This window comes from Ipomoea nil, unplaced genomic scaffold, assembly GCF_001879475.1.
Source record: "Ipomoea nil cultivar Tokyo-kokei standard unplaced genomic scaffold, Asagao_1.1 scaffold0980, whole genome shotgun sequence".
NCBI classification, from domain to species: Eukaryota; Viridiplantae; Streptophyta; class Magnoliopsida; order Solanales; family Convolvulaceae; genus Ipomoea; species Ipomoea nil.
This window is the reverse complement of record NW_017617408.1, coordinates 4,070,749-4,085,134: the sequence shown is the minus strand read 5'-3', so window position 1 is coordinate 4,085,134 and position 14,386 is coordinate 4,070,749. Positions and strand designations below refer to the sequence as shown.

Below are 14,386 nucleotides of genomic sequence, written 5' to 3'. Positions count from 1 at the left end.
AGCTAACAGCTAACAACTATCAGCTAACAGTCATTTTACCAAACAAGTCCAATGTTATCATTCCTCATTGTATATATATTGGCCATCAAACACTCAAGCTCAATCAAGATTCATGCATCTTTATTGGACAATATAATGAATGTGATGGAGGCTTAGCATCATTAAAAAACAAAAAATAAAATAAAAAATTAGCATCTTACCTGCCTTAATAAACCAAATTAAAGAATCCCAAGGCCAATCAAGGTACAAATTCAAATCACCAACTACTTGTGTCATATCTCATAAAATCTTGTTAATTATTTGGATGGAGAGCCTGCTAGATAGCTATGAAGTTTGAAGTTAAACATGAAGCAACATTTTCCATGAAAGCAAATCACCATTGAAAAATTGTTATTATGTCTGAATAGGGGTGTAAACAAATCAAATAAAAAAATTTGATTTGTGATTCGAATTTGAATATGTTGATTCGAATTCGAATATTTCGAATACGAATCCGAATTCGAATACTTTTTTCGATTTGAATATTTTTCGAATATGAATACGAATTAGAGTGTATTCGATTCGAATAGTATTCGAATATTTTATGCTATTTAAATATAAATTTTTATTACATTTTATCTTAATTTTTTGGAGAATTTTATAAAAAATTAAGTTAGGCATTTTGAATCCGAATATTCGAGTCGAATCGAATATATTCGAATAAACTGGTCGAATCGAATACGAATCAAATTTGAGATTCGAATATTAAACGAACACGAATATTCGAATATATAATCAAATTCGAATCGAATACTGAGATATTTGACTTGATTCGATTCGTTTACACCCCTATGTCTGAATAGAGGTGTGAGAGGATGGAAGGAAGCTCCTCGTCGGTAAAGATTGTGGGAGTGTCTCATTTGAGGCTTCGTCCTCTCAAACTAGACTGAGTTTAGTCTTTTCTACGTGTCTCATTCCCTTTGTGCCAAAAATAAAATCGGCTCAAATCATATATATAGAATTAGGTTCTGGTGCGGTTGGCAGTTTTAGGTGCGGTTGTGCGGTGAGAGGAGAGTCATTGATTTTGTTTAGATCAACGTTCAGGATTACAGAAATTTTTTTAAAATAGCGGTGTCAATTTGGTAATTTTTGTAACTAGGTCAAATTTAAGATGCGTGAGTTTTGTGCTTAAGTTGCGTGAGTTTTGTACTTAATGTGCGTCGTGTTTCTTCTCCGCGCACCTTCTCTGTGAGTCACGGGTAGTTCAGACCCTCAAGAAGAAGAAAACTTTTGAACTGATGGGTGGTTCAGACCCTCAAGAAGAACAAAATTTTTGAACTGATGGGTGGTTCAGACCCACAAGAACAAAACTTTTGAACAAAAATTAAGGTGCGTAAGTTTTGTGCTTAAGGTGCAGTGCGTGAGTTTTGTGCTTAATGTGCGTCGTGTTTCTTCTTCGCGCACCTTCTCTGTGAGACAAAACTTTTGAACTGATAGGTGGTTCAGACCCTCAAGATGAACAAAACTTTTGAACTAAAACTTTTGAATAAAACTTTATTCCAGACAAACTCTTTTTTTTTAATGCTTAAGGTGCGTCAACTGCACAACCGCACGGGAAGCTTTTACCGCACCTGAACCCTTCCCTATATATATAGGTATTCGATCAAATGAGAACAAGTTCTTAAAGAGAGAAATAAGAATCAATCTCAACCTTATATCTGGAAAAATCGGGCGGATCAGATCAAATTTTTTAAAAATGTGGCGGCATTTTTGTAATTATCACCAATTTTACTATGCAAACTTGAACACTAAAATCTGTCATTCTCAAACTTTTTGAGGTTTGCACATTTAGTATTAATATTTTGAACATTTGATATTAACATTTTGTATATTTAGTATTAAAAGATTATACTTGCAAAAAATGTGAAAGTGCATTGCACTTAGGATTTCTATTTTAGAATTTTTGACCGAGTTTTTGATTTTATTTGGTTTAGTGGTTCACTTTTTAATGTCTACCATTTATGGGTTATATTTAAAATTTAGCTTTTTCTTAATTTTATAAAATTTACCAGGTTTGCATATTTAGTTGTTAAAGATTGCATATTTGATAAGTGTTCAAGTTTGCCTAGTGAAGTTGATGATAATTATAAAAATTTCACTGCGTTTTTTTTTTTTTTTTTTTTAATCTGATTAGATTCATCGAATTTTTACAGATGTAAAGCTGTGATTGAATCCTATTTTACACACACACAATTTCAATACAACTATTATACCATTTTAATTAAACTTTCTTGTGAGTCAATATAACACATCTTTCAATTTGATACATATCCATATAAAAACTTATCATGTGTTACTTTATAAAAATGTAGTTGATAAGCTCATGCGAGGAACTCTTCATTTATCAAAGAATACAAACCGAAATAAAAAAGTGAAAGTAATTGTAATATAATGTTACTCGAAAATTAAACCAGGCCATATCTAAAACGTGAATTTGTATGGAATGTTGAAGGCGGATAGCTAAGGACTGAAATTTTCTTTTTTGATGAAAAGGTGCACGGAATTTCCAATGTGATTTATGAATGGGTCCAATAAGGACAAAGGGATAGATATTTTGAGTGAATGCTAAAAATAATAGAGTATGTGAAAAGGGACCCCTACCATTAGAACTAAAATGGGCATGAGAAAAACAGTACATTTTTTTTGTGTGGGTGTGGGGAAAAGCCTCATTTATGAACACCAACCCAATCATATTGTGGATGGGTTGAGGCACTCACACGTATTGGGTGCGCCGGTGGCTCATTAGGGTTAGGGACCCAAATGGATGTGACTCTTCCAAAACATATATATGTGCAACTACTAACCAATCTCTCTAGCATCATCCATCACTGTACTCTAATGGAACACCCCATTGCATGGGGGCCATCTTGGTAATTAAGACAATTTGTCATAATTTACATCTCATTCTTCTAGATTGGCACCGGTATCGATTATATCTCGGTGAAGAGGGAAACTTGTCACTAGTATTTGATATTGTACATTAGGTAAACTCTACTCTTGTGTAATATATAGCCTATATGATACATGAGAAGTAAATTGTACTAGGAAGACCCTCTGCGACAGGCTCGACCGAGAGGGTGTTGGTAAGAATCAAACTTGTGACCATCTATATATAATTCTTGAGTATTGTTGGTGTTGGTGTTAACTTATGTTATCCATTATAACATAAAGAACAACCCTTCAACCAAATAGTTTTATATTACATATCTCAGTTTTAACCAAACACTGAATTCTAACATTTTCAGAAATTCAACATTTCCAGCAATTTAACATTCCCTAAGGTAATCTGACATTCCGTAAACCAAACCAAACGACCCATTAAGTTTTCAAGAATTATTTATTTTTATTAATGCCTAATTTGTTAGGTATAACAAATATATTCTATAATAATTGTAATAATAAAAGACTTGTATGAGACAATTGAATACTCTTAACGGTATACAGCATTGTATGGGGACATCTTGGTAAATGGTAATTAATACAATTTAATGATGATTATTTTTTCATTCACTTGAGGTTGGCATTGATATTAATTGTAATAGATTATGAACTTGAATGATATTATTGAAGTAAACAATCAGCTTTAAATAGGATACAAGGGAGAGAAGATTCACGGTCGTGAGTTTAATTGAAAAATGCGTTGGGGCATTTAATTGAATTATTGTATTTGTGATTGTAGTAGCGGAAGCTATTTGGAAGGGGAAGGAAAAAAAATTTCGTAGGAGAAATTAGGCTCTGATACCATAACAGATTATGAACTTGAATGATATTATTGAAATAAAGAATCAACTTTAAATAGCATACAAGGGAGAGAAGATAGCAGGTAGTTAGCAGGTTGTTGTAATAACCAGTCTAACAATTTACATAACAGGAATGCAACTAGAACTAATCATATACAAAAGATGTCAACCACAAATATCCTTAACAAATTGTACCCTCATCGGATACTAGTATCCATAACAAATAATGGGGTTGTTTGGTAAATAGCTGTTAATTGATAGTTAGCTTATTGAGTGAGTTTGACTAATTGATAGCATTAGCTGATTGTAGAAAGATGTTTAGTAAATTAGCTGTTAGTGATTGTTGATCACTTGCAAAATGACTTTCTCAAAAAGCTTACCGAAAATGCTGCTTTGAGCAACTTTTTTCAATTTTAGCATTTTGAAGTAATAAATTGTTACAAAAAGCTAATTAATCAATACTCATATTGGCTGTTTAACCAAGTCAAATAGCTAATAGTGGTCAAACAGGCCAAAATTGACTAATAAGTTTACTATGTTACCAAACAAGGCCAAATATTGTTATGAAATATTACTACAAAAATAATATTTTTGAAAAATATAACAAGCACAAGAACGTAACGGGAAAAGAACTTTCTGGATAGGTGGTTAGTACGAGTCGAGTGAAGCACCCCAACTTTAACCTGTGAACTGTGAACTTGTGAAGGATTGCACCGTAACTATTACATGATTGCAGTTTGAAGGATTACTAAATTACTTTTTTTTTAATAAATAAATAAATTAAATATAATAATTAACCCAACATGCACTCTCACAAAATAGCAAAGTGAATCTCTCTTGGATTAAAAAAGAGATATGTCCCTTCAAAAAAAAAAACAAAAACAAAAAAAGAAGATATGTAGTGCATGATTGACAGTATGCAAATGAAAGCATGATTGGCATTATAGAAGAGTCCATGCTCTATTGAAAATAAAATTAGCAATCTGAAATATTCATATCGCTAATTTTTCTTTAACTTTTTTCCTTTTTAAATTTGATAATTTATATAAATAAATTACTTAATCTTAATAATAATTTGAAGTATATTAATAGATAATTTTTTACTTATCTTTTCTTACTTAATAAGTTAGAGATAATTTTATTTTGTTTTACACCATTAAAAAGAAACTGAAACAAAATGAAAATTAAAAAAGAGCATAAAAATAATAGAAATTGTTGTTGTAACATAATAGGAGATGAAAAAATTGAATAATTGAATGAAATAATATATGCAAACCTTTTCAAATTTAGAAAAAACAGCTATATATTAATCTCTATTAGTATAGTAGTATATAAATAAATTAATAATACTTATTATCTCTCCAAATCAAAATCTAAAAAGATAAATTAAATAAAAATATGAAACAATTAAAATAACTCACCGCTGGAAATTATGGAATTTCTGACCACCTGAAAATGATCTTAAATCAAGTCGAAAGTCTTGTTTCGGCCACTTTTGGTATCTGGAAAAACCTTTGTTGCTATTTCCGACCACTTTTTGCTTTCGACTTGATATAAGATCACTTAACCACTTTCAGGTGGTCGGAAATTCCATAATTTTCAGTTGTGAGTTCTAACGACAATGACTTGTAAAACAATTATAATAAGTAATTCAATACTTCTAAAATTTTACTTTTTAACTTATAACCTAACAAATTTTCAATAATTTTATCATTATTGTTATTTTACCCATTTAGGAATGATATTGTTACAATTTGAAAGAGATTCTTGCAACAACAAAAACATTGTATAAGCACTAATGATTTTAGGTTCATAAAATATTAGAAAGATAAATTAGAAGAAGAAGTACAAAATACTCAATATATACTTTGACCAATATTTTGGCTTGGTGTTTTGAATTTTTTTTTTTTTTTTTCAAATCTCTGCTTTTATAAGCATTACTAAATTATTAAATTGTTAAATAAAAAGTAATAATTAACTCAATACTCTTACAAAATAGATAGTAAATCTCTTTTTTAGTTCAAAAAGAAATATATAATGAATGATTGACACTATATGCAAATGGAAGCATGAAACTCTCATTTTATAGAAGAGTCGTCTATGCTCCATTAGAAGTAAAATTAGTAATGTGAGATACCCATATAACTTTTACTAATTTGATAGATTGAATGCAAATTTATTATAAATTTTCTATCCAAATTAAACTCTATATATGATAATGTACTGCAAGAGTCACTATAATTTTTACCATAAAAGGGTTACAACACACAAAAGCTGCAAAAATCAATTACATTTTGTCCTTCCCATTTGTACCATATCGTACACATCTGCAATACAAATTCATTCATTAGGTAACCAGAACTTAATTAAGAGTTACGACCCAGTTCAATTATTACAGATTAATTATATTAGTTTAGTAGTTATATTTATTTGTTATTTAATAAGTTATTTATTGTTCCTATTAATATGTAACCCCTTCCTAGATTGTCTATGATGTATTTCTATATATTCTGTTCAATAAAGAATCATCATTCCAGTCATACTTCTATATAGTATTAAGAGCAACTATTCTCCATTGATAATTTTACGATCCTATGTATTTTATAGTTTAATTAGGGGAATTGTAATATCGAAATTGAAACTCTTAGGGGACTCTAAAATTTTAAATTCTAGAAGAGATATATATTGGAGTGATAGGACGAAAAATACTCTCGCATAATATAATAATAATCATATTACTAACAATTTATATTATGTTAGGATTCATTATATTATTATAATAATAAATTGATTATTATTATTATTATTATTATTATTATTATTATTATTATTATTATTATTATTATTATTATTATTATTATTATCATCATCATTGGTACTTTAGTCTTTATACTACTTATTCCATTACAATTGTCATGTAAAACATCAATACAAACACTATAACTGAAATTTCTAATAATTTTATTCAATCAACCAGACAATTTAATTTGATTCCAGGTACTATGTGGTCTAATAGTATCCGGGTTGGACTTCCATTTGGAAGGTTATGAGTTCGAGCCTCACTGGAGGTGTTATTGGTTCTTTATGTTTGGTTTGTGTTTGATTGAGAAAGTATATGAAGTATATGAACAGATACTACAATGTAATAGGGCCAGTAACATTCAAAAAAAAAAAAAAAAAAAAAAAAACCAGACAATTGAATTTGAATTCATACCTTATTCCCCTTTATTTCTTTCTTATTATTGATTTGCAATTTTTTTCTTCCTAATTTTTATATTACAACCAAACGCACCGTATGATTACTTCTTAGTAATATCCTTTTTCCTTCTAATTCTCACATTACAATCAAACGCATCGTAAGATTACTTTATAGTAATTTTGTCATACTAGAGATGATGTAACAACAAATAGGTTCTTAATCTGTTTTATTACTAGGTTTCTGGCCAAGTGGTGAACATAACATAATTATATATTTAAACTGGTTTTAAAATTTATATTCCTTTTACAATTTAATCAATGCAAACGATATCATTAATAAAATTTAATTGAAACAAACAAATGAAATCCATAACATTTTTAAATAAATTAATATTAAATGGGTGTTAACATGGTACAAACGGGTTAAATTGGTCGTTGTTAACAACGGTAAAGACATGAAAAGTTAATAGATTCTTAATGGATTAATATATTATATTAATGACTTGAGATATGTTATGCTAAAATGAATAATCAATTATTTTTGCATAAGATTTATGTTGTATTTACAATTTTCAAATTTAAGTCATAAATAAAAGAAATCTAATCTAAATCTAAAAACATAATAAGTGTGAATGAAAGTTATACCCCTGATTTATGTTCGTTTTTTCCGTTAAGTTTTTTTTTTTTTGTACATTATGCTATAAAGGTTGTACATTAAAATATTTTGGACAAATATACTCCTACCGTTATAACTTCCGTTATCTTTTCCATTATTGTTACTATGCACATGCATCCACCATATATTTTCTTATCTTCTTCATTAATAATTAATAATATATACACATTAAATATTTGAGCTATATGTTAATTATTAGATAAATATAAATATCAAATTTATAAAAATGATTTACATTATTATTATTATTATTATTATTATTATTTAGAATAATTTAAATATCTAAAATTTAAATAAATTTAAAATTTTAATATAATGTATTAATATTGGGCACCTATTTTTTGCGCATCGCGCATAAAAAATACTAGTAATCATATACAAAGGAGGGTTCAGATCAGAAAACATCTCCTATAAAAAATCTGAGCACACTCATACTTTTATCTTAAAAAATCAAATACACTAGGATTTTAAAATTTGTTACGTTGTTATAATTTTTTTAAAATTAAATATAAAAGTATTTATTACTTTTGTTTTGTTACATGCATTATTAATTGAATCTCATTAACTGTGGCTAATAATTAATAAAATCAAATCATGTTATATATATATATATATATATATATATATATATATATATATATATATATATAGAATCAAACAAAAAAACATGTCGACAATTGATTCCAGATATCAGGCAGGTGCCATGTCAAGGTCAGTTGTTTTCATTGTTTTCACCTCCTTTTTTGTTTTTTTCTTTCGAAAACCACATTGTTTTCACCTATATTTATTTGATGCATCATCGCCTTTGTGACTATTATTTATGTTTGCTCTCTGAATTACTAGCTATTACACAAGAGGGGTTTATCCCTTGCACACCATCAAGTAGTAACTGCGGGTTTCTGTTGTCATTAAAATCAAAATTATAACTAGTTTCTCTGTAATTTGCTAGCTATTACACATGAGCGGGGTTTATCCATTGCACACCATCATGTAAGGGTTGCGAGTTTCTCTTATCACCCAAAACAAAATTATACTCCGTAACTAGTAGTGATAACTTTAAAATTTTATACTTGTATTTGTAGTAGTCAGCTCTACGTGTCAAAAGTAAAATATCATATTTGATCATTTGCCCTCATCTCCGCCCAATAGAAACTAGTTTACTATGCGTCTATGCTGATTTTGATAGTGTATGATACAACCTATAACATTGGTGTAATTGTACCAGGTATAACACGACGTCGATGATGTTCAATGCCAAAAAAGTTTTCCCATATCTTATTATGTACATATTTTTATTTTAATATTTAATATTATATAACATCATTATCATCATATCAATTATCAAATATGGATCGGAATAATATATAAAAATGAGATGAGCGAACTATTTGCTAAAAGCTTCAAGATGTTTCAATGTCAATTCAATGATACCCATACACACACACACACATATATATATATATATATATATATATATATATATATATATATATATGCGCTTCCATGAGTCATGTAACACTTTCACTTTATAAATTATAATACAAGATTGATTTAATTTATATAATGGATCGAGTCATGTATATACATTTATTTATAAATGAAAGATATGTATTTTTTTTTGGGTGACGAGAGAACCCATAGTTATTACCTAAGTGTTTGTATTGGGTAAAACTCATCACTTTGGTGTAATAACTCACAAATTACACATGAGAGGTAGTAAAGTGCACTAAGTAAGCTCGATTCACTTCTTTTGACACACAACTCATCTCCTTTTGATCAAAATAACGCCACTTTTTTTGGCCATCTTAGCAAGACAATCGAGAATCATATGAGACTTTAAAATTCAGTGTTATATTTATTTTGCTTAATTAGTACTATTTTTGTTATGAATAATTTCTGGCTAAATTAAATGTTTATATCTGGCAAAAAGTACACCTTCTGAAAGTTGCTAGTACGTAAGCATCCTAATTCCTAATTAACCTCAGCAAAATATCAACCTAAATCCCTCTGTTGGACCATTAACTATCCTTAATTAGGGTGGTTAATAATGGGATTAGGGTTTATGTTAGATGCATTTATTAACTAGATAAAGTTTTTTTTTTTTTAATTAGTACTATTGATTCTATTAGGATGTAGTATCTGTTCTATATTTTTTCTATTTGTTGCAGTCCAAACAGTACGCCAATACCCCACCACGCACCGGGGTTCAATCCTACGACCTTCCTCAAGAAAAGCCACAGAGATGCTTGGCAACTAGATAAAGACTTTTAAAATTTGGAAAATTGGAGTTGGAATGAAAACTTCGTGAGAACATTCTAACAATATATTTTACAATTGTTAAAATTTTCACTTCTTAGCTTATATATGTTCACCGTGAGACAAATCATTTCCTCACGTTGAACTTTAGAATAAGTTTCTCTTTCACGTACTTACAAACCAATACAAGAAAATTAATCTCTCATTTAAGAGAATGAAAGTTCACGCAAACTTAATTAAAATCGTTAGTGAATCCCACTTAAGTTCATTCAACCGCAATTCATTCACACAACTTTTCGGATAGAACTACTCCAATCGCTCTTCCCAGCCCAACAATTAAACCTAAATGATTTTTAGCAAAATAAAATCATCTTTACCAACTCAATCAATCCCATCAACTACTATATATGCAAATTGGCTATATATAAATTCATTTCTATCGTTAGGGCTGCCATTTAATTTATCAATCCTTATGAAAAAAAAAATTACATATTGCTTTTAACCTATACTTTAGGTGGTTGCATTGTCTAAACCTATAAATAATTGAGAATATGTGTAAATTCTAGGCATAGACTAGCATAGGATAATGTAGAATGTATCATTTTGTCACATATAAAATGAATATTTGAACTAAGCTACTAGCAGATAAATGTACAGTGGAAAGAAGGTGAAAACTAAAACAACTATGAAATATTCCATTTTCAAATTTGAAAATATAGAGTTAATTCTATTTTTGTCCTCCACATTTAGTCTTTTTCTTTTTTATCAGAACATCCTCATTTGGTCATAGTATATATTATTGTAACATGATCATTTTTTGTCATCTGTCAACAAAATCGTTGAAATGTCGTTAAATACAAGGACATTTCGATCTTTTATATAAAAAGTATGTTTACCTGCTATATTTGTTACGTTAATTTTTTCTTTTTGAAAAAACCCATAATGAAAGACCGAAATGCCTTTGTATTTAATGACATTTAAATTGTTTTGTTGATTGATGACAAAAATGGTCATGCCACAATAATACTAGAACTAAAAGTGGATGTTCTGAAAAAAAAAAAAAAAAAAAAGACTAAAAGTAGACTGTCACCTATAAATCTAGGCCCGAAAATGAAATTAACTCGAAAATGTAATATTTCAAAAATTCTTTTATTATATTGTTATATGGTGGCCTCCAGTTATTAGATCGTGGTGCTAATTGCTATACAAGTATAAGTATATAAAATTATGTTTTCGTTATCAATTATAACTTTTCTGCATAGTAGTAATCGTTTGATCTCCCTTCCCTCTCTCACACACTACATATAATGGAATAAAATTAAATAATATTATTTTGAGCAGTAAATTCTCAATGTTCAAATAATGACATGATATGATACATGCTAATACAAGTCCTTTCAATGATACTAATATGTTACCTAAGTATATTATAGATAATTACTGTGGTGTGACGTATATGAAACATTAATTAATATAACATCCCCCAATGTCACTTTCAATCTAAGAGTTTTTTGGCCCCCAATTTGGTTGAATATTATTTATCAAAAATAATATAAAATACGTTGTATCATTTAAACAAAAGAAATACTTATAATTTCCTAAAATGGACGAAATAAAATCTATTTTTTTAAAAAAAATTATAACTAATAACAAAAGTTTGTGTATTATAAAGTGCAACCTGATATCAATTGTCAGTAATGAAGATTCAACTAATCATTCACATCTGTGTGTCAGTAGCAATACTTGCTGAAATTTGGTCAAAGAATACAAAGACATAAAACATAATCCTTTATTTTCTTTATATAAGTATAAAAATAAAGATTGTACTCGAAATTTCTGAATATAAATAAAAACACATTCTTAATCTCTTAATTACTGCACTTTTATCATTATACCCTCATTTCACTACCAGTTAATTTAAAAAAGATTTCTACTACTTAGACCCCCAAATCTTACTTCTTAAATTTTACTTTCTGATTTGACACACCTGATAAACTACTTTTTTCATGTGGGTCCCAATACAAATGTCTATATCAAAATTTTGTGTAAAGGAGTATAAATAGAGAGTAGAAAATGAGAATACACATAGTATTTTCCTTTAAACAAATGTAACCCATCAATTCGTATACGCTATAATACAGTTTTAATTGTTACTTGATACTATTTATCAATCCTTATATCATGAACTAGGATTCACAATGCATTATGGACATGATGTGTGTATATGTGTTTTATGTTGTGAATTTTTGTGTCTTGTGTTATAAAATTATATACTTTGAAAGTATGAGTTTTGTATCTGAAACAAATTAGTAGTTGTGTCTTATGTTATGAATTTCTGTGTCTTATGTTGTGAAAGAACACAAATTCTGTACCTAAATCAGATTTGAAAAAATAAGTAAATATATGACATGCGTATGTGTTTTCTGTTGTGAATTTTTTGTGTTTTGTATTATGAAATATTGTACCTTACGATTTTGTACCTCGTCATTTTGATTCAGGGTCCATAATGTTATGTGAATCATTGTCCATGATATAAATTGCCACTATTTATACATTATACATATAATACATGCATAATGTTTTATTAGGACGAGATACCCAAACACAAACTAGACCACATAAACATTAAGTCACCCACCCTACACTCCCTACCCCATGCCCTCCACCCACCCCCCTCCCCCCAACCCCCCAACCCCCTTCTCTTATAAGTGTTGCATGACTCATTGGGAAAGTTATGGTGGCTTTTAGTTGTGCATTCTAAAATTACTCTTTCCTCTTCTTCATCATCCATTACCAACCACCATCTCCAACCACTCCACAATCCTACTCTACAATCTTCTCTTCATACACATATATATATATATATATATATATATATATATATATATATAATTTTAATTTTATATATATCTATATTTAGGCGCATTATATTATATTGTACATGTATATATACATGTGTAGTAGAAATGATGAGTGCTGAATCATCACCTGATTCTCCGGTTTCTGTTGTGAACTGCGGTGGCGGCGAGGAGGTTTCCGGGCAGAAGATGAAGAGGATAAGGGATAGCAGCAAGCATCCGGTGTACCGGGGGGTTCGGATGAGGAGTTGGGGGAAATGGGTGTCGGAAATCCGGGAGCCGAGGAAGAAATCGCGCATTTGGCTCGGGACTTTCCCGACGCCGGAAATGGCGGCGCGTGCGCACGACGTGGCGGCGTTGAGCATCAAGGGGAGCTCAGCGATACTGAATTTCCCTGACCTAGCGGGGCTGCTGCCCCGACCCGAGTCGCTGAGCCCTAGAGATATTCAGAGCGCGGCGGCGAAGGCGGCGGCGATGGAGAAATTCGACTTGCCGTCGCCGTCCTCACACTCCTCCTCGTCGTCGACGTCGTCGCTGTCGTCGCTCGTGTCCGCCATCGACATCGCCACGTCGGAGGAGCTGAGCGAGATCGTCGAGCTGCCTAGCCTCGATACTAGCTTCGACTCGCTCGGATTGGGCGGCGAGATCGTTTACGTTGACTCTGTCGAAGAGTGGCTGTATCCGCCGCCATCGTGGCTGGGCGGCGCCGCTGACGACGGCGGCGGAGGAGGACCCGGGATTATCTCCGGCGGCTTCGAGTCTTCGTGGTGGGAATATTAATGGCCGCCACTAATCTTCCTGTGTGAGATTTTCTTTTTTTTCCTTTTTCTTTTTTGTTGTATTTATGTTTTCTAATTTTCTTTTTAGCCCTTTGAATTTTAGTCTGTAGGGTTCTAAAAATTCCATCATTTCGATTTCTCACCCCCCAACTTCTTAGTTCGTGTAATAATCTCTCTTTAATGAGTCCTTACTGTACAGTGTTGGGAAGGAATCAACAAATTTCATAAATGCCTTCCAATGCTTTGCTGTATAAATCTCTTTCTTTCTCTCTCTGAAGTTGAAATGTCCATTTTGTGTATTTTATTTTTATTTTTATCATCAACATTGCAATAATTTCGACCCAATAATCTCAATAAATTACATAAATATTCTCTATCGATCTCTTTTTATCATCAATTACTACACGATTGCACTGCTACGGCTCTCAAACATGCCTGGAGGACTTTGCGACGCAATCGGTATCTGGGTACAGTGCAATCATGTAGTAAGTGGGGTACAATCATTCAACAGTTTGTAGTTTGCAGGTTAAAGTTGGTACACTTGATTATGGACCTATATATATATATATATATATATATATATATATATATATATATATATATATAATATGTGTGATAATAATCTTAGTTGATGGAGGATGCATCAATTTATTTTTTCAGAAGAAAATTATCATATGAAAAATTGTTATTTACAATGAATTTTGTATATTTGGTATTAAATGGTGCTGGTTAAAATAAGTGTAAGCATATCCTAAAAAGAGTGACCAAGTAGATAAAATATGATTCTTATACTAAAATGTCATGTATTCAATTTTTGTTGAACATTTTTTCACTTGTAAT

At 30.3% G+C, this 14,386-nt stretch overlaps 1 protein-coding gene across 1 annotated transcript; it reads left to right on the top strand.

Annotated features, from left to right (window-relative positions):
• The first annotated feature begins 12,637 nt into the window (after positions 1-12,637).
• Positions 12,638-13,854, top strand: LOC109179905 (dehydration-responsive element-binding protein 3-like). The gene is made up of 2 exons (XM_019329386.1): positions 12,638-12,753; positions 12,784-13,854. The coding sequence occupies exon 2, from the start codon at positions 12,876-12,878 to the stop codon at positions 13,545-13,547; it is 672 nt and encodes a 223-aa protein (XP_019184931.1). The 5' UTR covers positions 12,638-12,753; positions 12,784-12,875; the 3' UTR covers positions 13,548-13,854.
• The last annotated feature ends 532 nt before the right edge of the window (positions 13,855-14,386 follow it).

Coding starts and splice junctions, on each gene's coding strand:
- LOC109179905 (XM_019329386.1), top strand. CDS start 12,876: ATGATGAGTGCTGAATCATCACCTGATTCTCCGGTTTCTGTTGTGAAC.